Genomic DNA, 26,212 nt, shown 5'->3' with positions numbered 1-26,212 from the left:
GGTGCACCGGGCGCCCCCCCTCCCCTCCCCCGCTCTCTCCTCTCACCCGCCGCTCACCTGCAGGTCGGGCTCCGGGCGGGCGGCGCGCGGGCCGAGCCGGCAGTCCCCGGGCGCCACGGAGAAGAAGGCAGGCCGGCCGTCGGCGGGCAGAGCCCAGGAGCCGTTAGGCAGCCGGAGGGGCAGCGGCGCGCTCCGCCCCTCGTGCCCGACCGTCAGCTCCAGCACCGAGTCCTTGATGCGCCCGATGATCTCGTGGTTCTCCTCCAGGAGCTGCTCCAGCTGCTCGATGCGGCTCTGCAGCGCCGAGATCTGGCTCTGCGGGGGCGCCAGGTCAGCCTGGGGAGACCCGCCCGCGCCCCCGCCCGCGCCCCCCCGCCCGGACTCACCCGCGGCAGGTGCCCCCCGGGGAGGGGCCGGGCGGGGTCGCGCTGCACGTGGTCCAGCATCAGGTAGAGCGAGAAGACGGCCACGCAGAAGACGGCCGCTCCGCACACCGTCACCTGCTTCTTCAGCTTCATCGGCCGCCGCGCCGCGGGCCTCGCCGCCCCGACCCAGCTCCTCCGCGGCCCGCCCGCTCCCGCCGCCGCCGCCGCCGCTCCTGCCCGCGCCGCCTCGGGAGCCGCGCCTCCGCCGACGCGGTCACAGCGGCCCCTGCCGGCCCGGCCGGAGCGGGCGGCCCGCCGGTCCCATCCCGCGCCGCGGGCCTCGCCCCCGAGCTGGGCCCGGGCCCCGGGAGGTGGATCCCGCGCCTCGGAAGGGCTGGAAGGCAGGCGGGGCGCCGAGTCGTTCCCCAAAGGCCCGCCGGGTTCCCCGCGGGCAGGCTCCCCGGCTTAGCGTCCGGGACCGCTGCGTTGCCGCCGGTGGGCCCTGCGGTTGGGGTCCCGCAAGGGCTACGCGAGGGTCCGGGGGAAAGGGAGGCCCAGCAGCCGCGGTTGAGGCTCTCCCGGAACCCCTTCAGGCCCTCGAGCGGCTCTGCGAGCTCTTAAGGGAAGCTGTGGGGCCCCGGCTCTCCGTTTAGCCCAAAGCGCCGGCCGGGGGGAGGGGGCGGCCTGGATGAGTTGTTGAAACTGTTGTTGTAAAATTGTCTTAATAATGACCGAAGCCTTTGCCACCCGGATCTTCCCGCTGAATCTGGCACATTAAATAGCCTCAAAGATGAGGGAGACAAAAAGAGGAAGGCATGAATGAGTCACGATGGAGAAGCAGCCGATATACATCCCCAGGGCCTTCGAAGAAGGGAGGGCAGGATCAGCATCTGGTTCTCCTGCAGGATTTGATCCCTGTGCCTGGATCACTCTGGGGTGGCCTGTTGTCAACTGGCCATGGCAATTTATGGAAAGGTCGTCGTTGATGCAGATTCGTGATTCTTTGAAAGGCTTTGGCTTGGAGCTATAAAGACAAGCTGTCCTGCTTTCCTAGGAACCAGTTGATGTGTTTCATTGGGCCTGGCCTCCTTTAAACCCTTGGTTGTGGTGTGGTCATGTGGATCTGGTGCTATATCCAGGTTGTAGATGGTGTATATTGTGGCATGTTTTGGATGAAGTATATTTTGCTTTGTTTCCGGTATAAGGCTTCTGTAACCATTATGAAGCTTCACTGTTAAATTTCAATTGAAACATTTAAACCTACCTCACCCCAACACAGTGAAGTGTTTATACAGTACAGGGCCTTTTACTCCTTAAATTCCTTCTTCTGTAGCTTTGTATCTTATCTATTTTATTTGAGGTGAAGATTGGGACTTTCTTTTAATTAAGCATGCATTTTTGAGGATCTAATCCAAACTTTATAATTATTATTATCAACTTTATATAAAATACAAATAACTTCAAAGACCAAAGCTTTAGGGCTCTTCTGGCCACCATTGCTGAATGCTTGGCAGGTGACCTGATTGGAGATGGTTTGTGTGACTAGAAAAATATGCCAAGAGTGGAATAGTCTGGGATGTCAGCACAGGATTTGAGAAGTGTCCATGCAAACATCCTGAGGTCAAGGTTCTCAGCGTTGCTTCTTCTGAATCACAACCAAGTCTTGGAGTATGGTACTGAAGCTGGGTCGTTTCTGTGGTTTGTATTCCCAGCACTTTAACATGAGCTGGTATACGTCTTCGGGACACTGGTCTGGAGCACTCAGACGAGTACCTGGCAAAAGAGGCAACCAGGTTATAGAAGGGACATCTAACAAGAAACAGAACAAACTCCTTTTCCCAACTCACTTAATATCTTCCTGAGAATTAAAATCAATCAACCAACCAACCAATCAAATAGGACAGACCAACCAGCCAATCAGAAACCTGATTATGGCAGTTAAATTATTATATCAGAAACCTGATTATGGCTGATCTCTGCACTAACCATTTTTAAAGTCATCTTTAAGGACATGGCACATGGCAATTGCCTTGCAATAATCCAGCCTGTTCATCTAGAAATGACCTTGGCTGGCAAATCAGCCAGAACTGATAAAACTATTTTTCATACCACTGAAGTCAGCAAATGAATGTTAATTGTTGAAGTCCAACAACGAAAGCCAAGAGCAATGATTTTATCTTCAAACTATCTTAATGACTAACAGCAAACCTGTCTGGAGTTGTGATGTTTCTTTCTACTTATTTAGTTTCTTATACTTATTTAGTAGAAAGCTTTTACCAGTAAAGAGCCTTGCTGCAACATGAATTGTGAAATTATTTTTGTTTCAGATATCACCATCTGCCATTCAGTTTTACTATATGAAAAGAGCCTATGAGGGGAACCAAGTGGGCAGACCATTTCATACTCCAATCCAAAGTGAGCAAAATATAAGGCAGATCAAATGAATTCCTGAAGAAGATTCAGCAATTTGTCAGAATCTGTTGTATTTTGGTCTATGTGTGTGTAAATCCTATGTGTGTGTGTGTTTATTAAAAATTAAAATCAGGTGAACTTCCGGTTTGCTAGCCTTCGGCGGCGGCAGGGATTTGCAACCGCGCGATCCCTGCTGCGTTCGCCGCCAAGGTTCCCCGATCCATTTGGATCTGGGGGATATAGCTGCCCCGTAGAGGCAGCTGAAGACAGGAGGGATCCGGCAAGGGGTTGGGGTGCCGCAAACCCCTCCCCAGCCGGCTAAACTCCCTTTTCCCGAGGCGGAGGAATGGCGGTCAGTAATGGCCGCCACGAAGAAAGCTGCAGCCGGGTAAACAAGTGCAGGAGGGAGAAAGCTGGAGAAAGTGAAAGGTGCTTTTAACCGGGACAAGCCGGGAGAAAATGATTTGGAACCTTGAAAGCTGTTAAGGATATATTGTTCCTTGTGAGAGCCACAAGCTGCGAATACCCTAAAGGGGAAAGTTTTTTTTTTCTTTGTTCTACTCTCCTTCCTAAAGTGACAGCGGGGGGGGGGAAAAAAATATTTTTGGCTGTGAGTGGGAAGGGAGAGTGAAAAAAAAAATCAGAGCAAAATTTGAAAATAAGGAGAAGATTGCCTAGAATTGCAAAGAGTTTAAAAACTTCCAAAAAATATATTTGAAAAGGATTTGTGATTACTTTAACCTCAGAAAGAAAAAGTGAAGAAGAAGAAGAAGGTATTTAAAAGAAACAGTCTGTTTGGATTGTTTGGTGATTTTGGAACCTTTGGAAATTATTTCTGATTAAATCATCTGAGTGGTTGGAAAAACTTTTTCTCTGCACAATGGCATCACCTGTGGATGGATTGGAACTTATATATCAAAAATATGAAAGAGAAAAACAAGGAGGGGAAGATGGACTTGGCACTATTTTTCAATACTTAGAAATGGCGGTTTATATTTATGCGAAGCAGAATGAGGATGATGGGGACAAAGAAGAAGAAGCCATCTTTGATGAAAAAAGGACTTTGATTGGAGACGGGAAAAAGCAAGAGAAAAAGGAAAAGAGGTCTTTAAGATCTGAAAAAACAGCCCAAAAAGAGAAGAATAAGGTGAAAAAGGGACATTATGTTAAGAAACAACAGAAAGGGGGAAAGCAGAATAAAAGGGAGGTGGAGAGACAAGGGGTTAAAGAGGACAAGGAGAAGAAGCAAGGGAGAAAGGAAGGGATGAGAAGCTCTAATGGTGGGGAGCAGGATATTAAGAAGCAAAAGTTTTTCAGAGATAATGGATAGATCTTATTGTTAATGGGATTCTAGAAAGGTACATAAGATTGCATTTTTATATCTGTATTTAGAAGTAATTATAGAAAATTAGAAATAATATGTAGCTTAAAATGTGATAAAATATCTAACATAAATAAGTGAAATTTTTGTTAAGAAAAAGAGAGTACTGTAATGAAATATGATTCAAGATTGTGATGTAGGGGGTAATAATCGTGGAAAGCATAAGTGTTCCCACAAAGGCATAATATTCAATTGAAATGGATAAAATATTTAAGATATAAATGATTGTTAAAATTAATGATTAGAACATGGTATACTAGCAAAAAAAATTGTGAAATGAGATTTGAAGTAGAAGAAGGAGGAACATTTCAATGAAATATTGAGCTATAATATGTGATGTGGGGGGGATAATTATGGAAAATAGGGCTCTCATAAAAGTATGTGATTTAATTGAAAAGTAATGAGTTAAACGTCTAAGATATGAATGAATATCAATATTAATGAATAGATTTGTATTATTTTTGATAATATAGTATAATTTTAGAATGTACCAGACAGAATCCCAATGTATGTTATGTATTTTATATTAGGTACTATAAATATAAGGGAAAAAGATAAAGGCATCATCTCCATATAGCGTACAGGAGAAGTATTTCTTCTTTTTTTTAAAGAAGAAAAATAAATGATTGGCTGGAATAGAACAGACAAAGAATAATAAATATTAGGATGTGAATGGAGAGGAGGAAAAAATAATAAAATAAAATTGAGAAAATTTAAAGGAGAGGAGAAGTTATATAGAAAATTGAAAATGTTAAGATATGAAATGGTATGTAAAATGAATATGAAACTGAACTTGTGTCTGTACCAAGAGTTTTAACCCGGGACTAAGCAACTTTCAGAAAAGAGATTTTTTATGCTTTTATGTTTTGTGTTTATGTGTATTTATGTATTGTTTGTCTTGAAAATAAAACTTGTTTTAAAAAAAAATTAAAATCAGGTAAAAGCTAATGTTAATATAAAGAAGAAAAAGAACAACTAAAAAAAGAGAGAGAGAAAGAGAGAAAGAAAAAGAAAGAAAGACAAAGATGTGGCTTCCAATCTTCTTTGTAACAGTTATAAGTCAAAATATAAATTGACCACTTTCTCTAAAGTTACATTGTGACTCTCTTCTTGCTGTAATCTATCCTATTTAATCATCAAAACAATACATTCATTTTTTCTGTTTTATGCAAAAAATCCATAAGGGGTTTCCAGTCAGCATTAAACTTAGATATTGTCTTTTGTCTACTCAAACCAATCAACCTGGCCATCTCTGCAAGTCCCACCATCTTCACCAACCATTCGTCCACTATAGGTATTGTCAAAGAATCTATTGGATTCTGAAAACGGAGCACCTGGGCAACTAATTGCTGAACCTCCATGGCTTGATCATAATATCGCCCGTCTCCCTTCCAACCCTCCAGCTTCCTGCTCAGGTCTCAATATCTGAGCCACTCCTGCAGCAACCAAGCAGCTCCCAACCCTTTGCTGAGTTTTTGCTCAGATCCCCAGCCATGGACTATGCCACTCTCTGCCTCTTGCTCCCCTGTAAAGCCCTTTTAGGACTCACCCTTCTCCACAGCTTCACGGGTCTGCTGGTTGCTCATATTGGCATATGGTGTGGCACCCAGGCTGAAAGCCTCCCAAAGCAGGACCCCAAAGCTCCAGACATCACTTTCTGAGGAATACCGACCTAAGGAGTGGGGGGGAGAGTAGCAGGCATGAGCTGGAAGCATGGAGGCTGCCCATAATCTTCAAGGAGAGATTTCTGTCCGGGATTAGACAGGGCGGTTGCAAGAAGCTCAACATCCATATGGCAAAAGCTGAAAACAACTCAGCCAAGGCTCCGCAGCAGGCCTGGACTATGACATTTGCAGGGCCAGAGCCAAGGAACTATGTACCGTAACTGAGTGCCTCTGGAGCTGTCCACTTCACAGGGATTTGTTTCATTCCACTCGTGGAGGAGTAAATGCCATCCACTTGTTCCCGTGACATCCCAAAATCGCTGATTTTCAGAGTGTTACTTTCCGTCACCAGACAGTTCCGTGCTGCCAGATCTCTGGAAAGTAGCAGAATCACAGGCGCCAGTCAGGCGGTTGCTCAGAGTGAAGTCCAGTTGTGGTCAGGTACTTTTCCAGCAGCCTCTCGCCATTTCTCTGTCCTCTCCAAACAGAAGAGGGGGGCCCCTGGCTTTTTCACCAGGGTACAAGGCGACTCACTCGATCAAGTTTCACTCAGCGTAACTCTGCCCCTCTGATCACAGCAATCGGCAGCCTCAGTCATGGGACAGATTGGAAAGGGCCACCTGACATCCCCAGGCAGAGGCATCTGGGAAGCTCAGCCAAGCCTATGACAAGGCCGTCCTAATTGGCTGCAGGTTGGGCTGAGCAGACTCACCGGTGGATGCAGTGCTTGCTGGCCAGGTATTCCATCCCTGCGGCAGCATTCTCCATCATCTTCAGGAGCTCCTTGGCTGTGAGCCGAGCCCTCTCATTGCGCAGGAAGGTCAAGAAGTCGCCCCCTAGGAAGGGAGAAGGCAGAGGCTGGGACCACTCTGGCACAAGGAGCACCCCCATTCATGAAAACTAGTTCAGCCTTCCATCAGCAGAGCTCCCTGAGGTCCAGGGGTGTTCAGGTGAGCAACAAAGAGGAGGGACACCTGGGCATTCATGGAGTAGCTACGATCAAGTAGGTAGAACATTCTTAAAGGCAATATAACAGCCAATCCCTTATTACTTCCTGTAAATGTTGGTGGAAAGCAGAATACGGGGTCCAAGAAAGCAAGTAGAGCAAAAGGCTGGACTTACCCTTTACGAGCTCCATGACAATGTAGATTGGCTGCTTCTGAGTACAGACACCAATGAGCTGCACAATATTGGGGTGGCTATACTGCTTCAGGATCCTGCAGGGGGAGTCAGAGAAGACAGAGCTGGAAGGGGACAGTCCATGACCGGCTTCTCCAGTCATGGGAAAGTGGGTGGCAGTTACAAAATACGCAGTGCAGAAGATCAGCACATGCTTCATCAGAAGAATTGCTAGCACCTTTGTGTGTATTGGTGGTTAGCAAAAGGATTGAGATAAACCGGATGATACAGGAAATGTATCTAATTGCCAAGAGTACCGTCTTCAATATCTGGTTAAGGAAGACTTGCAAAAACAATACTGAAGCCTTCGCAGCCAGCTTCCTTGGACCCAGGGGCCCCTGCTGTGCCTGCTGCCTCCTCTCAAATGCTCAGAAAAGGAGCCCACAGTGTCAAAGGCAGATGTGCCATGAGACAGCAAAGGTAGGGGATTGCCAGGGAATCACACACAGGCTCTCTGCTGATCTGCCAGAGTAAGCGGAAGCTCCGAATGCCTCCCTCTGGGAAACTCCCCACAATCTGCCTATAAGCTGGGAAAGAGCTGGCCACTGGATAGCCAGTGAGGGAGCTGTGCGTCCTCTAAACTTCTATTGAAAGGGAGATCCTGAACATGTTCTTGAACGCCTCGGCTAACAAAGAGCCATACGTACCCAGCCTCCTGAAGAAACCGGGCCTTCAGCTCATTTGGAAGCGTTTCACGGCAGGATTTCACTGCCACTGGAGTGTTACTGCCACGCAAGAATCCACTGAAGACTTCTCCAAAATTGCCCTGTGGAACAAACGGCAAGGCCACATAGCAGCAGCCCCTCCTTTGGCATGGCAAGGGGTAGCCAAAGGCTAGAAAAGTGGGCTCAAAATTTGATGCATTCTGGCAGAACAAGCAAGTTCCTAAAACTTCTGAAGAACAATTGTTAAGTGCCTTCACAACTCACCTTTCAGAAAGACCAAACACCAACCACTAACACAAGATTGCAGCAGAATATAAAACAATAATTAGAAATCAATTCAATGAAACAACATTAAACCAACACAGCTATACATTTTAATCAATACCTTGGAATAGAACAGATCATATTATTATTTAAAACTGGCCTCCATGCAGAACTATCAGCTAAATAAGCCCTTCCTCTAATCCACAAAAAGGTCTTTCAGCTCCTTTGTAAAATGAGAAATAGACTTCCAGAGAAACAAAGGGTGTGATTCCAGAGTCGGGTCCATCCCTAAAGGCTTGGAACCAGGAACTCACAAAGGCCAACAAAATTGTAGAGTGAACTTGTGCAGCAGTGAACCCAGAGCCCTGGGGCATCCAGAGCAGGGCCTGTTGACCTTGTGCCCTTTGGTGAGAGACTGGACAAGGAGCACATCCAAAAGCAGATGACTTCCTTTTCAAAGGTGGCGGGGGGGCAACTGAAGTTTGTGAATAAGCTATTGTTCTAAAAGGAAAGTTCTGGGCATGGATGAAGGCACAACCGATCAGCCAGGTGCTTCCTCAATTCAGAGGGGTTGCCCTGCTGAGACGTCACTCACCTGCCCAATGCGCTGCCCCAGCACAATATCTTCATGGTCCAGCACCCACTTGTCCTGTTGGAAGAACAGTCCATTATTTTCCCCCAAAGCACTCTCCAGCACATCACCACCATTGGGCTCCTACCTTGGGGATGGGCTTGACCAGTACAATGCCACTTTTCTTCGTGATGGGCTGCCTGGACTTCAGGAAATGGTCAACCAGCAGTGGAATGGTAGGGAAAGCTTCACTCTCCAAGCGGTACAGATTCTGGGGGAAAGAGCATCCTGCCATTACTCTGGAGGACTACAGTTTGTGGGGACAGTCACTTCCCTTCTATGCCGTTGCTTCCTCTTCTACATTTTCCTAAAAGAAATAGGATTCTCATATCAACCCACATCCTCCCAAGCCAACTGGCGGCAGAACTTTATTTCACACTAGAACTCTTACAAAGAATTTCCCTCCTGCTAACTTCATTCCCAAAGAGGGCCAAGATTTGTGGGTTTATCAATACATGTATACAAGGTCACAGTACACAGCTGGCCCAAGATCATATCCAGCTGAAAATCACAATGTAGAAAATAGGTGTCAGGTTTCTGCTGGAACACTGTCACTCTGAAAGGGAGGGGGAATACTTCTTGGGGTTGAATGAATGCTTTGGCTTTTGCTGTCACCACATGGGAATTGGGGAGGGGGACTGGGCCATCAGGATGGATTCCCTCCCAGCTGGTTCCAAGGCTGCGGCACCCATCCCACCTCGGAGTTCTCATAACACCTTTACGGCATTGTATTGGCTACTAGTGGATATAGCACACTGGGTGGGGGCTGAACAGGGGAAATTAGTTAAACAGTTCCCATGGGAATCTTCAGACTTCACCTGACTTCCTTCAATCACTTCTCTCAATAAAAGTTCCTTTTAAAATACCATTTGTTTCAAGAGTCATGCTTTCCTAAGAAAATAGCTGAGGCAGGTCCTTACGATAGGGAATGCCGTCCTTTGCACAAACAGCTTTTTTCTAGAATACACCAGAGACTTCAAGCAAGTGGCTCAAATTTCTTTGACCAGAACTCCAGCCCAGAGAACTTCTAGGCAGATGCTATCGACTCCTTGCCAATTCACTCCACTTGCATCAGCCTTCAGACCCACCACCTTCCAAATTCTGTATCTGTGCTCTGATGTGTTAAAGGGCAGCACTGAAACCCAGCTTTGTTGTGTTCACTGGCAATCTCATGCACAAGATTCTGGATTCTTTGGGGCTCTGCTCTGCTCAATCAAGGCCCCTAGGTTAAAGGGCCAGAGAAGTCAGTACTGGAGTAGAAGGCTTGCCCCCAGTGAGCCAAGGTGAATGGAACATGCTCGATGACTTGTTTGCACAAGGTGTACTGAGCCTGGGCCTCCCACTGCTACCCTGCTGTTCCCTCAAGCACTCACATCAGCAGCCTGCAGGATGAGGTGTCGTGGTTGCCCATCCCACAGCACTGAGAGGACGTACTCTTGCTTGCCTTGGCTCTCACGCACCAAGAAGTCACCATTAGTCTGCAGAAGCTTCTGCACCTCCACGCGGGGAATGGCACCATGGTACCAGGTCTGCTGCCCAAGGGGCTTCTGCACCTCAGGGAGCTGTGGCAGAGAGGGTGGCAGCTGTGGAAGAGACAGAAGTTCAAGGCACTTTCTTCACTCCAAGTCTCCTTGAATAGGAAGAATCACTTCCAGTACCAGGAGATGGTGGGCAGATCCCTTCCTTGTAAGCAAGAAAGCAAGAAGAACTTGGAGGAGGCAGGAGGGGGAAAGGAGAGCACAACTGGCTTTGGGAGAGGAGAAGGAAATGCAAGAGAAACAGGACAAGCTGGGCAATCATCCAGTACAGATAGTTCTCATTTAGCAATCACTCATTGAGTGCCTAGTTACAGCAATGCTGGGCAAGGAAACTTAGCACCAATCCTTACCATCAAAGCTGCAGTGCTATTGCAGTGAGCCTGGAGCTGTGTAATCAGGATTTGGCAACCACCATGCAGTAATAATGGTTGTAGCATCCCGTGGTAGTCGCATGATCACCATTGCAACCTTCACAGCCAGCTTTCAACAAGCAAAGTTAATGGGGAAGCCAGCACGAAATTGCAAGTCACAGTCACATAATAGCATGCTTAAGATACAATTTGTTTAGTGGCCATTGCCAGAGCTACCATCAGAAATCAGTGCAGCCATGTGATTTTTCATTTTATGACTACTTCACTTAGCAATGGAGTTGCCAGTTTCAATTAGAATTAACTGAACACTATCTGATCAGCAGGTGTGTGTGTGTGTGTGTGTGTGAGAGAGAGAGAGAGAGAGAGAGAGATATGCAGAAAAGGCTTCTGTCTGGAAGAGGCGGAAAAGGCCGGTGCTAAGGCCACAGCTACATTTTCCATTTTACCTTATTTTTTATTCCATTTCTATAGCTCTCCATTTCCTCTGAGGGGAACTGAGCCTGGTTCGGCTTTAGATTGCTCAACTTTACTGTCCCTCTGTTGAAGTTCTTCTGGTTTCCTCTTTTTTTTTCCTGATCATAGGAAATGCCTGTAGATCTCTCAGTTTTGCCCAGCTGACGTTGCAATTACGCCACTTTCAGTTCCTTATGAAAAGCCAGCAAGTTCAGAATTTGTCTAGCCTCTCCCTCCTCTGCCTTTGCTCAGACTGAAATCCTCTTTTTCTTTTCGTTACAGACCCATTGCTCTCACCTCAGGACTCTCCTGCTTCTCGCTCCTGCTTTGCCCTTCTCCTCCCCCCCCCCCCTGGCCTCTGCTTGCTGAGCACCCTGGCCTTCACACATTACACTATTTTAAGAATGTTAAGCTTGCAATGTTGGGGTGGTGGCCGTAAGATGTTTTTAATTATTTTATCTCAAAACAAAGGTAAGAAAAATTGTGCTGTTTCTGAATAAATGCCAGTTTTATACATTCTTCATCTAGCATATTTTAAGGGCAGATGTTTGGGACATGGGGCCTTTTTGGCTTTGCCTGGGCAGGAAATTCAGCTGGGCAGGGAGGCAGCAACAAGGGAAGATGGCCACTCACGGAGATACGTGGACGAAAAATGCCTGAGATGTGATGCTTCAGGGCCTCCAAAGCCGGCGGCGTTCGGCCCCAATCTCGTTCAGAGTCCTGCTCCTGCCAAAGGAGGGCAGAGGGTGAGTTGGGTGTGGGCAGGAGGGGCAAAAAGCCCAAGCTCAGCACTATGTCAGAGACCACCCTCCAAGCAGGAGTGGGCTTCAAAAATTTTAGCAATGGGTTCTCTGCCCAGTTGCTGGATAGGCATGGCCATGGTGGGCGTGGCCTAGTCGGCCTCCTGCACCAGAGCCTGTGTGTGTGTGTGTGTGTGTGTGTGTGTGTGTGTGCTGTTTTTGCCCTCCCTAGGCTCCGGAGGCTTTCCTCCAGAAAGGGAGGGCAAAAACTGCCTCCACAGGCTCTGGAGACTCTTTGGAAGTCAGAAACAGGCCCATTTCCAGCCTTCCCGAGCTTATGGGAGGCCCGTTTTTCACCCTCCCTGAGCCTCCCCCCCCCCCACTCCCTGCATTTACCTGCAATGAAAACAGGCCGCATGGGAACTCCTGGGACGGGAGGGGAGGGGTGGGTGGGACCAGCCAGGAGTGGGATTTGGGAGTTCTTTGAACTGCAAGGAATTAGCTAGGGGCTCTCTTGAACCCCTGCAAACCCCCAGCAGCCCCTCCCCCCACCTCCAAGGCTTGGAATCAATCTTGACTACCCCCAAGAGCAACCCCCCAAGGCTTGGAATCCAGCCCACCCAAGAGGTGGGGCAGAGAAAAAGGAGCAGCTGGACTAAGCCTGTTGCTTGTTCCCCTCCCTTCTCCCTGATCAGCACAACAGGCAGCCTGGGGCCATGCAGGCATGCCTTGCCTTGCTCTGGCTTGGCAGGGCACTGCTTGCACCCACCCCGGAAGAGAGTGACTGCCTGTCGCCTTGCAGATCTGGGGCAGGTGGAGGGTCCAGGGGTCCCAGCTCATCCAGCTTCTGTTGCAGCAAATCCCTTTGGGCCTTGAGTTTCTCTTGAGTGCCCAGAGCAAGATGGAAAAGGTGGCAAGCTTCATGCAGGGACTTCTGCCTTCCCAGGAGGAGGATGCTACAGAAGAGAAAGAGGTGCATTGGACAGAGCACAGAAAAGGAGCACCTCTGGGGCAGAAGATCAACCCTCCAAGAGGTAGGGGACCTCCGGCACAAAACGTATTTGCATCCAGCATGTGACTTCTTCCGGGTGGGCCTGCAGACAGCAATTAAGCAAAGAAAAACAAATAAAAGCTTCTCTGTGCAAAGGACGACCTTTTCTCTTAGATCAGCTGCTGCATGAAAAGAATGTGGGAATGAGTGAGTAGCCTTCAAGGACCACCTTCGACCCTCCCCCCCCCATGCCTCCTACATCATAGGGGTGGGGGATGCTGGGGACATCAGGCAGAGAAAAGAGAGAGTTGGGAAAGGCTTTGGAGCCTTGGAATGAGTGGCCTCCTCTTCTGGCCTCTTGGCAAGATCTGCTTCAGTGGCACAGGCTCACCGTTTTCCTGGGCTCCCTGCCATCTCATCATTCTGGATTTCAGCTTCTAGCATCTGGACACGCCGGCGATGGGCGTCAGTGCTCTCTGTGGCATTGATCAGTTCCTCCTCCAGGGAGGTCAACCTGCAAAGCAGAGAAGGGGGTCTCCTGTTTCACGCGGAGAGGGCAGCCCCATGCTGAGCTTTGTGAGCCCAGGCTCAGCTTCCAGGGCAGCCAGTCAGGACGGGCCCATCTCTCTTTCCCCATCCACAGTCCCTGGCCTCAGCAGTGCCCGTGCAGGTGGGTTGGATCAGCACCCCACCCAGAGGGCCCCGCCTCCCCCTACACACGTGTGCTGCAGGCTTTCCAGGGTGAGTTCATTCAGCTGGAGTTGCCCCTCTTGCAGGACCTCCATCTCAGCCTCCTCTAGCAAACTCCTATCAAAGGTCACCATGCCTGGCACCTCCTGCTGCTCACACCTGGAAAGAGAGACCCCAGCCATCCTGAGCATGAAAAGCCCCTGGCTCCTCCCTCTCCCGGCCAGCCAGGAGACAAGCCCTCAGCAGACACTACCTGCAAGGGGGGAGGAACGTTTCATAGTCGGTGGCTGGCTGGATGCGGTCGATGGCCCTGACCATGGCTTGGTGCACAGCCACCATCTCCTCCTGTACCAGGCTTGTGATGCTGGCATATTCTTGCAGGGTTGCCTTCCTGTTGGAACAAATGCAGGAGGATGGATAGAAAGAACAGCATTCACACCTGCACGTGCGGATCCCACTTTGACGTCAGCAGGATTGTATGCCGAGTGCAGACAAGAAGTATGAAATATTAAGCCAAAGGAATTAAGGCATGAGGTAAGAAAAAAGGGCTTTGTTAACTGTACCCCAACAACGGCCACTCTACCCCTCCTCTCCTTGCAACCTAGTTTTGTTTCACCTGAAGGGAACTGAGCCACCCAGCCCGAATCCCACCTCCAGCCCAAGCCCATCTGGGGCCAGCTGCGGCTCTCACGTGATCTGGGCCATCTCCTGCAAAAGGCCATGCAGGGACTGGAGGAGGCCGGGCAGGATCTGCTTATAGTGGAGGCTGTGCTGCACCTCCGCAGCTCGCAGGGCCAGCACGTACTGGTTGTGCAGGGAGTAGACCTTCCAGAGGCTGCGGACATACCTGTCCTTGGCCTTCTCACGTTCCTTGCCTGAGGACAGAGCCACAGAAGTGAAAGGTAGGATTAGACCATCCCCTGACTCAGATGAATCGACTCTTGCAGCTCCATCCCCCTGAAAAGGATTCTTCAATGTCCCTGGACTAGCAAGACCAAGAGTGGGACCTTGGCAGATGGCGGAGCCCTGCTAAAAATCCTGAGGAAATGGGCTCTAAAGAACAAACACAACTCAGCATAAGCAAAGGGACAAAATAATCCTAACTGAGCAGGTGACAATTAGGGATTTTCTGTTCAGTGAAAAATGGAGATGCGGCTACTATAAAAAGAGCAAATTCAGAATGGAAAGCACCGTCAACTGGAGGAAAAATTCAATTTTTAATGTAACGTCTCTATACAAATCAATGGTACAGCTACTCTATTAATACTACTACAGTTATGATTGTTGTATCTCAAAAAGAAAATTCTGGATTTAGAAATGGTACAAAAGAGGTTTCCTAAACAACTGGAAAAGCATGGCAACACACCTGCAAAGAAAGGTTCGTTCAAGCCCACTTAGATTTAGAAAAAGAGCAGATCAGATGTGACAGAGTGAGCATATCGCACAGAAATATGACTGTGTCTCTAAATAGTGAGGCCTTATTAAAGTTTTAAAAAAAAACAAAGTACCAAATCAAAAAACCAGAAAGTATATCAGGGAAGGGCAGCCAAAGTGGACTCCTACTTAACAATCCAACACCTTCAGGGAGCAAGCAGATCATGCCCCTTTCCCAGGCCTGCTGAACGAACCAGATGTACAAGAGGCCAACAGGATCGGGGCCATGTGGGTTGGCTTGGCAGCAGCAAGAGGCGCCTGGCTGCATCACCCAGTGGAGGAGGCCTGGAGGGGCAGAGCTGCCTCTCTTCATGCAGCCCCTCCACCCTCTTGGACATCTTTCAAAATGCCCACTTTATTCTTAGGCCACCTGAAAGAGATATGATTCACCGGATACATTTTTTTTCTCTGCACCTATGTTTGTATGTTGCTCTTTTGGATCGTGTCTTTTTAAAAATGTTTATTATGTGGTCTTTGTTGATTATGAATTATTATTGAAGAACTGCGGTATGTTAATCGTGTCCAACATCCAATAAATCAAGGTAATAACTCTTCACTCTTTTAACTGAAATACACCAACTTGTCCAGATCTTGCTGATCAGGACAAAAACAATCCTGCAGCAGTTGGGCCCTAAACTGGGGAGGACTTTTCAAGTGCCTACCAGTACACCAAGTGGTGGATGGCTGGTTGACAGCAGCCAGAAGCCCAGCAATAATAAGCACAACTTGCAGAGTAGCTTTGTTACACGGACAGAGGGGTGGGCAAAGGAGGCACTTATTGAGCACACATTCTGGACCATTGCAGTTATCCAAACTGAGTTGATTTAGGCCAGAGTGCTTGTGAGAAGGGTCTCCAAAATGGTCTGTGGAAGGGCTTCCTCAGCCACCTGCTTAATGGGCAGGAGCCGAGAATCAAAGAAGGGACCCAAATGACACATCAGGTAGAGCTGAGAAGTGCCACCTCATTGAGAATTAAGATGCTAAATCACTGTAGCCAAAAAGCCCTTGAAATCAGAGCTCATGAGGTCTTGCCACGGTTGAGCCTATGCCTGGTCTCCGAGTATCAGGATAGGATTTCGCAGCCTTCCATCTGGCTGGGGTAGAAATGTAACTTCATCCTGCACTGAGGGGGTAACATAGTTCACTCCACCTCCAGTAATGAAGAGAAGGTGGAGTCCTGTGGAACCTCAGCAGGGGCCTCAGGCTAAGTCTCTGCCTGCCTAGCAACACCAGAGAAGCCCTGCAAAACGATGCCTAGGGGCATCACGGAGAGTTCAAGCAGGACCAGAGAAGTTGCCCCATCCTGCCTGGTCCTTGACAAATGCTACTACCATCGGGCATGGTCTCTGTCCCAAGAGACGTCAAGACTAGGACTCCTTTGGATGGCTCCTTTGGAGACCTCTAGTGGGCTGTTGACAGAAAGCAGGATGTGAGGTGAGAAAGGCTTTGCTCCCATTCTTCCCCTGGCAAAGGACGCACCTTTGTTGGCCTCCTGGTATTTGCGCTTTGCCTGGGCACACTCACGGATGTGGCTGCGGTACTGGGCTCTCAGGCGCTCCGGCTCTTGTTGGGTGGTCTGGAAAAGCAAAGAAGGAAGCTCAGAAGGGCTGGTAGCCCGGTTGATTCCCCCCTCCCCCACGCTTCCTGGCCCTTTCCCTGGGATCCTGTTGGTGACAAGAGGACTCAGCCAGACAGCTGTACCCGGATGAAATCCTGGTTCATTTGTTGCCACTGTTCACCATAGCACCGGTGCAGCTGCTGCTTGTCTTGGATGAGCAGGGCCAGCGTGTTCAGGGGTCCAGCCAGCAGGGCTTCTGTGTGGCGCTCTAGAGCTTGGCTCAGCGCCTCGGTCTGGGTCACCAGGGACCACCAGCACTGCAACAGAGAAAGTGACCCAAAGCCTGCAAAGTATGGTCTATTCCCACCTGAGGGACTTAGAGGGGGAAGCTGTCTGGAGGCTGGTTGGGCAAAGATCTTTCTGAAGCAAGGCACCTCACTTTGCAACCAGTCTGCACCAAGCAGAAGGCAAGACAGCTGAAGGAGGGCCTGCTGACTCCCCCCTTCACTGACCCGCCTCCCAAACCAGCGGCCTCTCTCTCCTCCGCGCTTTGGTCAGGTCCAACTGTGAATTTGTTCAATGCGTTTTGACCTGACTCCACGCCGGAGGAGCCACTGCTCTTTCAGAAGGGTTGCCTGACCTCTCTGAAACGGCCCTGCAAAGGTAAGGGCGGCCGTCGGAGGCCCCAGCGGAGAAGCGCAAAGGCACCGGCTGCTCTTTGTAACCCGTCTGTCCTCACCCGAGAGCCGCGCCCGTCCCTGGGCATTTCGGATGCGCCGAGGCTGCTCTGGCAGCGTGAGCGCGAGCCCGGACCCGGCGGATCGGGAAGGCGCCGGCCGAGGCAAGGCGAGATCCCGCCCGGGGCTGCCTACCTGGCCGATCTGGCCGCCGAGGCGGGGCTGCCGGCCGCCTTCCTGCTTGCCGGCCAGGCTGTGCATCTGGTGCAGCAGCGCCGCGTACTCTCGGTCGCTCTTGGCCCGCTGCCCCATCCACTTGCGCAGCCCCTCCAGCAGGCGCACCTCCGACTCCTGCAGCTGCAGCAGGGCGCTGTGGCCCTCGGGGCAGCCGAGCGCCAGCCCGAAGCCCATCGCCGCCCGGGAGGCAGCCGGGCGAGCTCGGCCGCCCCGCCCCACCGCGGAGCCCCTGTCTGGGAGCCCCGCCTGGCTGACGCCCGGGAGACCCGCGCCCCTCCTCGGGCCACGTCGCTCTCCGAGACCCCCCGAAGCCGCCCAGCCGCCCTTCGCCAAGTCCGAAGGGCGAAAGAGGAACAGGAAGCCTCCCGGCAGCCGCTCGGTATTGCGCGATGCCTCTTCCTGCGCCGCTTCTCCTTTCCCCGCTCCAAGGGCAAAAGAGCGGGCGGGCGACTCGAGGCCTCTCAGGAGCCCCGGTCCTGGCTTGGCCCACGAGCGGACGGAGGGCGGGGAGGCCGGTGGTGGAGAGCCCTGCCCGGATGGGCCTCTGCGTCTCAGAGAATTGGCGGCGGGGAGGGCGGGCGGCAGCATCTGTTTTCGGGCAGGTAGTCAGTCCCAGCCATTCAACAGGTGTTCTCTCCTCTTTTCCCAACCGTGCAGAAAGGAAGTTGTGGCTCGGCGGGTGAGCCGAGGATCCACAAGCAGCCCTCTCTCTGGAGCCCACGGATGAAAAAGTGATCCGGATGCTCAGGTCTGCAGTCGGTCTCCTTCCAGAGTGCTCTTTAACAGATTGGAAGGGATCTTGTAGGTCATCTAGTCCAACCCCCTCCCCCAAACGGGAGACCCTGCCTACACCATTTCTGACAGATGGCAGCACTCTAATTGAAAGCTTCCAGCGATGAAGCTCCCACAACTTTCCATGGGTTGGTTGTTTTGTCAGAAAATTTCTCCCGTATTTCCAGGTTGAATCTCTCCTTATTCAATTTCCACCCATTATTCCTTGCCTGGCCTTCAGGGGCCTTGGAGAATAGCTTGACCCCCTCCTCTCTGTGGCAGCCCCTCCAATATTGGATGACTGCTATCCTGTCTCCCCTGGTCCTTCTCTTTACTGGACTAGCCATGCCAGGTTCCTGCAATAATTCATCGTATGTTTGAGCCTCCAGTCCCCTTTCTCTACTCTGTGCTTTCTACCGTGTTTCTCATATAATAAGGCCGGGTCTTATTTTTTTTTGAGCCCCGAAAAAATGGCTAGGCCATCTTTTCGGGGGTGACTTAATTCCCCCCCTTGCATCTTTGGGCGGGCAGGCAGTGATGGCTTGGATGTTGACCTCGGTGTTGGTGGGGCACTTCGTATCGGGGCCAACGCAGGCAGCACCATAACCGGGTGTGCAACAAAAGTGCTTCCTAATGACAAGCCCCCCCCATTCCCACCATTCCCCCCCATTTCATATGTTTTAATATAGGCCTTAATTTGGGGGGGGAAGGGCTTAATTTCATTTCATGCCTATAAAATATGCTGGGACTTCCTATTGGGGGAGGCCATATTGTTGGAGAAACAGGGTAGAATCTCAACATCTTTTTTTATAGTGTGGTGACCAAAACTGGATGCAGTACTCTAGGTGTGGTCTTACTAAGCCTTTATAGAGTGGTATTAGTACCTCACTTGTTAATGCAATTTAGGATTGCATTGCCTTTTTTGGCTGCCGCTGCACACTGCTGGCTCCTATTTAGCTAGTTGCCCACTAAGACTCCAAGATTCCTCTAACAGTTACTGCTATTAAGCCTGGTTTTACCCAGTCTATATGTGTACTTTTGGTTTTTCTTGCCTAAGTGTAACTTTATTTTTCTCTACAGTGAATTTCATTTTGTTAAATATGGCCCAGTGTTCAAGTCTGTCAAGATCCATCTGGATCTTGAGCCTATCATCTAGGCTGGGCAGTGGTTGCCAACCAATGGGCCGGGGACCACTGGCGGTCTGTGAGAAAATTTTGGTGGTCCACAGAGAAATGTCACCCCCAAAGCACCCCCCAAAGCAGTGCAGAAACAGGCTGTGCAGAAACAAAAGGCTGCGCCACCCACGTGGCCCGTGGGAACACAAGGCTTGTGTCACTTGCATTGCGAACAACATGAGGTAGTGAGGGGAGGGGGGAAAGGGAGGAGGGGAAGGAACTTGCCCCACTCGCCCCACGCACCTCACCTGGCCACAGGGCTGCTTCTTTCTGCTTCTTCTGCTTTTGGCTGCATGCAGGGAAAGCAGCAGAAGTCTTTCTTTCTCTCTCCCAAACTCTGCCAGAAATGAGTCTTTGGGACCCTGCAAGGCATCCTGTTCCAAGAGGCTGTGCCGGTGTGACAAGTCTCACAAAGACTCATTTCTGGTGGAATTTGGGGGAGAGAAAGAAAGAGTTCTGCTGCTCCTGCTGCTTTCCTTGCATGAAGCCAAAAGTCTCTCTCTCTCTCTCCCTGAGAATGGAGCTGGAGACAGTATCCTGTGATCCCAAATAAAGAATGATCGGTCGGTAGGAAAATGGGGTGGGGAATTTTCCTGCAGACTTTTTTGGGGATTTTCCCAGGTTCTCTGGTCTGCGGAGTTTAAAATGATGAGTTTGTTGGTCCCTGAGGTCCAAAAGGCTGGCGACCCCTGATCTAGGGTGTTGGCTAATCCTGCCAGCTTAGTATCATCTGCAAATTTGATAAGTTCCCCTTCTATTCCCTCATCTAAGTTGTTTATGAAGATATTGAGGAGCCCTGGGCTTAAGATGAACCTTATGGTACCCCGCTGCTTACTTCCCTCCATGTAGACGTAGCCCCATTAAGGACTACTTGAGGTACAGTTTGTCAGCCAGTTATGAATCCATCTGATGGTGATAATATCTATCCCACTTTTTTCTAGCTTACCAAGTAGATTGTGGTTTACATTGTTGAATGCCTTGCTGAAATCTAAATCTAAGTCCACAGTATTTTGCTGGTCTACTAATTTAGTCACTATGCCAAAGAATGAAGTAAGATTGGTTTGGCATGATCTGTTTTTAACAAACCAGTGCTGACTTCTAATTATTACTGTCTCGCTTCTAGATGTTGGCAGATCAGTTTTTTTGTTAGCTTCCCAGGTATGTTAGGCTGATTAGTCTGTAGGTTCCTGGGTCTTTTTTCACCCCCCCCTTTTTTTTTTTGAAGATGGAAACCACATCAGCTCTTTTCCAGGCTTCTGGTAGTTCTCTGGTGCTCCTGGATTTTTGAAAGACGTGGTATGTAGAGTTGTAATTGCAGGAATGTTCCAATCTCGGATGGCAAACCTCAGATAAAGAATGTTTCCAAGCAAATACAACTCAGGTAAACAAAGTCACTAATCTAAAGGAGGATTAGAGAGAGGAGTAAACATATGTTAGACTTTAACTAGAGATAATTAATTGTATGGATTACTGTGCTAAACAGTAACGAAAGTTAAGCAGTAACCAAAGTTAACCAGTGATGGAGGATAACTAAAAATGTGTATAGATGCAAGACTAGACTCCAATAAAGATCATCATGATTCAGTTGTTCATGATCAAACAACTCGACTGCCTCGTCATTACAACAGTGGTACAATGGTTCCAAGATGACATCTGCCAGCTCCTTTAGAACTCTGGGATGTAATCCATCAGGTTCTGGTGATTTGTATTCAAGATCAGACAGGTGTTCTCTTACCATTTTCTTCCTTATTTTAACTTTTATTTCTAGCCTGTATTTTAGTTATGTTTTTGGTAGGTTGTATTTTAGTGTCTTTTTGCATGAAGACCAATGCAAAGAATGAGTTAAGCAGCTCTGCTTTCTCTCTGCTGCCTGTTACTTCCTTGCTGCCTGTTACTTCCTTACTGTCTTCTCTCTTTAGTGGGCTGACTGTTTCCTTGATTTTATTCTTGTTATTTATATCTTGGAAGAAACTTTTTTTATTATGTTTGACTTTTGTTGCAAGTCTTTGTTCATTCTAAGCCTTTGCTTTCCTGACTTCGTCTTTGCAGATTCTGGCTATCTGCTGATATTCTGCCTTAGTTGTGTGTGTCCCTTTCCATTTTTTGTACTTGTCCTTTTTGTCTTTCAATTTGTTAAGAGATCTTTGTGCAGCCAGGCTGGTTTCTTTGATTTCTTGTTTTTCTTTTTCAGTGGTATTATGCTGGATTGGGCTTTTATGATCATATTTTCAGAGTTTCCCAAGCTTCTTGAATTGTTTTCCCTTTAAGATTTTCATCCAAGGAATCTTTCCCAAGTTCTGAATCAGCTCTTTTAAAATCTAGGACTCTGGTCTCATTATGTTCTATTGTTTGTTTTTGTTAAGTTGAGACAATCCTAATGGACACCTCCAAGTTGCAACAATCAGCTGGATCCATGTCCTTAATATAAATTTATATTATCATTCCACAAATAGCTTCTGCCCTTGAATTTTATCTGCTTTTATTTGGAATTTGAAGACCCTGCAAAATAAAGCCCGGTGAAAGTCTGCCTGTCCCCCAGGAGGCCTGATGGGCCTTCCTCAATTTTGTTAGGAGAGAGAAAAGCAGAGTGGCTGGATGGAAGAAGCTTCAGATAATCAAATATTCCTGGGCTTGAAGTAAGCAGGGGATGTATCATAGTTCTTGATTAAGGTTTAGGGGTTGACTGAGGCTTTTGGTGAGAGAATACAGCAAGAGAAACTAGGTTTGCATAGTTCCAACATTTAATAAACTTTAATCTCTCTAGAGTTATATCCACATCCATTAAATTAAAAAAACTGGCCCCAGGAATTGGCTCCTTCTTCAAATTACAAGAAATCATTTGTGCACCAAAAAAGTTATAGAAAAAGTGTCCTGGGCAGCCCCAACCAAACAACCTCCACCAGGCAGCTCCCGAGGCCAGTGGCAGATGCCAGGCCGGGACCGGAGCCAGAGATTGTCATCCAAGGGGGGAGGGGCAACAAGGCACGTAGGAAAGGTGGAAGCTCCAGCAATGCTCAGCAGATCCAGGGAACAGCCGCCAGGGGGCACTAGTGAGGAAGCCAGCCGGCTGGCTGCCCCTCCAAGGTCCAGAGAACCTGCTCGCAGGGGGCGGCAGCCTGTCTGCCCTGTGCAAGGCGGCGTCCTCATGGATCCCATTCCTGACTGCCCTGCTCGGTCAGGGGCAGAGAGGGGGCAGCAGATCAGGCAGGCCCTCCTGGCTATGCGGGAAGAGAGAAGGGGAGGTGATGCCTGGTGGCCAAGTCAGGGGGAGCTGGAAACCCTTCTCTTGCTGCCTCAGCCTCCATCTAGGGAGATGTGCCCCCCACGGCCCCCTTTCTTTCCACTATAACAGGACAGACTGGTTTAGTTTTTTAAAAAAAACTTTGGTGAATTAAAACCAGAAGAGAATGACTCCAGCAGCAGCAGCAGCAGCAGCAGCAGCAGAGGCCCATAAGACACCGGGGCTCAGCCCCAGGAGAGAGCAGGAGCCCCCGGGGGTGGGCCCGGCCTGCTCCGCCTGGGGCTGCAGGCTCATCAAAGTCTTTGGTCTCTGATGAAGGCAGTCCGCTCGCCCTCAGCCGCCTCCTCCTCCTCCTCCTCCTCCTCCTCCAGCCCCTCCTGCCACAGAATGGAGGGCAGCCCTTTGTAGGCAATGAGGTTTCCGCTCTCCAGCGAGTAGACCTTGTATCCACGCCGGCAGGGCCCTGACCAAAGCTGCAGCACCAGGAAGATGGTGACGAACACCAGGACGATGAAGGCACAGCTCAGGCCTGCCACCAGGAGCGGCAAGTTGGAAGGGGGGCTGGCAGGAGCCATGCCCTCTCCCCCCACAGCAGGGGAGGCCCGGCTACTCTGCATCTGATGGGAGCAGGTGTGCTCCTGGCTGTTGTAGTGGGCGTGAGCCGGGCAGGACAAGCATTGGGAGGCTGAGGGGCCGAGGCACGTGGCACAGGATGGGTGGCAGGGCACGCAGAGCCAGGGTTGCAGCAGGTGGGGGTCGAGGCTGTTCTCCAGAGGAGGCGGCGCCAGAGCTGGAGCAAAGCCAGGTGGGCAAGTCTTGAGACAGGTCTTCTGGTGGAGGTAGAAGCCTTCTTCACACACTGCAAGAGAAGCCAAAGGAGAGACAATGCTGTGCGTGACTGGCCAGCCCTCCTCCTCTGCTCCGTAGGTGAGAAACCGCTTTTCTGGCCAGTCGGAGTCAGCATTTGAGCCACTACTTATTTTGTTTGCATTTTGAGGCTCTCGGCAATGTGCCAGTAATGCAGCCTCCATCAGAAGATCTCAGCTGCAGAGCCATTAAACCAGCTACTTAGCTAAGGTGGTAAGCAGGGGACCAGAAGACTTCCAGTCACCCAGCAGAGGGACAAAAGTCACAACACTCGCAGTATTATACCTGCGGCTCCTGATCTCACCAGATGGGAGATGATCTGACAGCCCCACATAAACTGCTCTGGGCTTTTCAAAGTGCCCATGGAATAATTGACACAACTGGAAAAGTTAATTTACTTTTACAATGGGGTAAATACTGAATTAACTAAGAAAATGCTAAACTTTGTGATTGACAAAATGACTTTTACTCCACAGGACCAGGTATTTCTCTGAAAAGTGTTGCATTTCTAAAAACAAAGATGAATTAATGTGGAAGGGAAGGGAAGGGAAGGGAAGGGAAAGGAAAGAAAAAGAATTGGGCATGGTTGTAAATCAAAAAGAGAGGAAGGTCATGAAGATGATGAAGATATACAAGGAAAGGAAGGTGCATGTTTCATTAAAAATGAAGGGATCAGAAAATATGAACTGGTATCTTCTGGATTGTTTGAAGTGTCTGTAGGAAGTAGAAATTCAGAGGTTGATGATGTTATGCTCCAGAAAATGGCTTCAACTCTTCAAACTACCAAGTTTGGTAATGAAATGTCAGCAAGAGAACAGCAAGGACACCCATATACCCTCCTCCTCCTCCTCCTCCACTCCACAAACCCACTCCTCCTTGCCTTGATGAGATTACCTAGTTGGATAATGAAACATCTGCAAAAAAACAGCCAAGCTCATATTTCTCCTCCTCCTCTTCCTCTTCTTCTCCTCCTCCTCCCGTCCACAAATACCACTCCCTCCTAGCCCTAATGATGTTACCTAGTTGGGTAATGAAATGTCTTGCAAGAAAACAGCCGAGCTCAGAGAGCATCAAGAGGCATACCATTCAGCACTGAGTTACCCATCTTCTATCAATGGCTATAAAGACCTTTGCTGCACAAATGCCTGAAGGAAAGTCATTTGGGGGAATCCAAATGAATTACATAAATGTGAGCTTAGGAAAAAGCTCATTTTTTGCCAAACATTTTAATCTCTGCAGGTATTCGGCAAAGAACAAAAAAAAGTGTCTGCTTTGAAAGGCTGAGATAAATGGGGAATGTGGGAGGCTGGTAAGGATATCTCAAATGTGGGGTGTGCTGTTATTTGGTAGTGTCAAAAATGAAACAATAATGGAAGAAAAGTAAAAGAGAGAAGAATAAATGTGGGATGACTATGGGAAGTGAAAGGGAAAATCCTGTATAAAAAATATTACATGGATGAATTTCAAAACAAATTGAACAAGAAAGATGATATGGAAGCCACTTGAATAAAGTACAAGGCAGAATGGGACAAGCGTCCACAAGAAGGTGGAGTGAAAGAGCCAACTGGAAACCTGGAAGCAGAGGCTGGACTGGGAGAGCCACCTGCAGGTCCAAAGGCAGCGGGAGGGGGGAGCTCTCAGGGCCTCCTCCATGCCCTCCCTCCCCCCCATGGAGCCAAGACATAGGAACTGTACCAGGCAAGCAGCCCTGCTTCCTGTGGCAAGGTCTGGCAGCAGTGCCTCCACTCCCTCCACTCAGGTGGCCATGAGGACTCAAGGGTTCTTGGCCCACTGGCCCACTGAAGGGGACCTGGAGAGAGCAGCAGGGAGCAGTGGGACCGAATGGCTGGACCGAGGTCAGAGCGGAGAAAGAAGAGTTATCACCAAGGCGGCGCTTCTCCTCCTTCCACTTGGGAGTCGGGGGGAGAGGGGGCAAAGGAGGCACCCATTGAGTCCAACATTATCCAGCAGACAAAGAGCAGTGGGCAGCGAGCACAAGCCCAGGTGCAGGGCAGGGGCCACCCCTGAGAGTGGGACATTCTTCCAAGCAGCCCGTGGGCAGCTTTCCCTTAGGACTTACCCACGCAGGCCTGGTTGGTGACCAGGGTTTTGCAGCCACTGCTCTCAAACTGATTGGAGAGGTCAGGCAGGTCGGGGCCTGTCCCATACAGAACCAGGACGAACTTGGTGAGGGTGCCTGGAAAGCAGAAGAAGGGAAATGGGGGGGGTAAGCCCCCAGAACAGCCTCCCTGACAGTCTGGATCCAAGCCAGTGCATCGCACTGCCTTCTTCCCACCCAGCTCCTGCTGGGCTCCTACCCCGTACAGAACTAAAGCTGTGCAAATTTTTCAAGAGGGCCACTTTATTATTTTCTTTGTCGCTACAATTTGTTCAATGATTGGGTTAGTCTTTGAGGCCTTTGAATCATATTATACATTTTAAAAAGTATGTTTTGCTTAATGACCATTTAGTTATGATGGCGCTGAACCAATGCTACTACTACCAGTCCTCAAAGTTATGGCTGCTGCAGCACCCCGTGGTCCGGTGATGAAAATTTGGGTGACTACGATCCGCCCTGCATTTATGACAGCTCCCACCTGCTTCTCCACCCCATCCCTGCCCTTTGGGCCACCCTGCACTCTGCTGCCCCAGCTGACATTTCCTTCCTCCAGCTGCCAGCCCAGACTCCAGGCGTTGTGGGAGAAAATGGCCTGGGACACCCATGCAGGCATCAGGGTGCTCATCTGCCAAAGGAGCTTGCTGGGCCCAGGCAGAGAGACAATGCGGGAAGATGGCCGGTGTTGGCACTGTGGAAGACTGCACCTGAAACCACCATTTCTAAGCGGTGCAATCAGGGATGGTTTGCTTAACAACCGCTTCACTTAGCAGTGGAAATACTGGGCCCCAT

The 26,212-nt window shown here is 49.5% G+C and overlaps 3 protein-coding genes across 16 annotated transcripts in view; all 3 read right to left on the bottom strand.

Annotated features, from left to right (window-relative positions):
- MAN2A2 (mannosidase alpha class 2A member 2) overlaps positions 1-616 on the bottom strand; it is a 38,887-nt gene extending 38,271 nt beyond the window's left edge. For 2 of the 6 annotated variants that reach the window (XR_015750832.1, XM_087973031.1), the window contains exons 1-2: positions 387-610; positions 58-315 (exon numbers count right to left, since the gene is read on the bottom strand). Coding sequence is in view for 4 of the 6 variants with exons in the window: in XM_087973031.1 (XP_087829157.1) it covers positions 58-315; positions 387-518 (390 nt within the window). In the remaining 2 variants the exon portion in view is untranslated. Of the gene's footprint in view, positions 1-57; positions 316-386 lie in introns of all 6 variants that reach the window. The other 4 variants (XR_015750833.1, XM_026684696.2, XM_026684695.2 and 1 more) reach the window with 3 other exon arrangements.
- Positions 617-1,792: 1,176 nt separating this feature from the next.
- On the bottom strand, positions 1,793-17,599 carry FES (FES proto-oncogene, tyrosine kinase). Of its 6 annotated transcripts, none has more exons than XM_026684646.2 (18): positions 17,209-17,599; positions 16,480-16,653; positions 16,258-16,354; positions 14,036-14,219; positions 13,598-13,735; positions 13,375-13,503; positions 13,046-13,168; positions 12,433-12,619; positions 11,557-11,649; positions 9,935-10,144; positions 8,650-8,772; positions 8,526-8,579; positions 7,649-7,767; positions 6,945-7,039; positions 6,535-6,658; positions 6,039-6,196; positions 5,708-5,830; positions 1,793-2,138 (listed from the first exon to the last, which is right to left on the bottom strand). In XM_026684646.2, the coding sequence occupies exons 1-18, from the start codon at positions 17,422-17,424 to the stop codon at positions 1,996-1,998; spliced, it is 2,490 nt and encodes an 829-aa protein (XP_026540431.1). In that variant the 5' UTR covers positions 17,425-17,599; the 3' UTR covers positions 1,793-1,995. The 6 variants fall into 6 exon arrangements, with proteins under 6 accessions (XP_026540431.1, XP_026540433.1, XP_026540432.1 ...); XM_026684648.2 differs by having other exon boundaries at positions 10,022-10,144; XM_026684647.2 differs by having other exon boundaries at positions 11,557-11,643.
- A 4,320-nt stretch (positions 17,600-21,919) lies between these two features.
- FURIN (furin, paired basic amino acid cleaving enzyme) overlaps positions 21,920-26,212 on the bottom strand; it is a 28,976-nt gene continuing 24,683 nt past the window's right edge. For all 4 annotated transcript variants that reach the window (XM_087973027.1, XM_026684642.2, XM_026684643.2 and 1 more), the window contains 2 exons: positions 25,385-25,501; positions 21,920-23,296 (listed from right to left, as the gene is read on the bottom strand). In XM_087973027.1, the coding sequence (XP_087829153.1) occupies positions 22,731-23,296; positions 25,385-25,501 (683 nt within the window). In that variant the 3' untranslated portion in view covers positions 21,920-22,730. The remainder of the gene's footprint in view (positions 23,297-25,384; positions 25,502-26,212) is intronic.

The sequence above is a fragment of the Notechis scutatus genome, chromosome 11 (assembly GCF_049901735.1).
Source record: "Notechis scutatus isolate UNSWTSFEM ecotype Mainland chromosome 11, rNotScu1.2, whole genome shotgun sequence".
Taxonomy (NCBI): Eukaryota; Metazoa; Chordata; class Lepidosauria; order Squamata; family Elapidae; genus Notechis; species Notechis scutatus.
The sequence above is the reverse complement of the archived record's forward strand: the minus strand, read 5'-3'. Positions and strand labels throughout refer to the sequence as shown.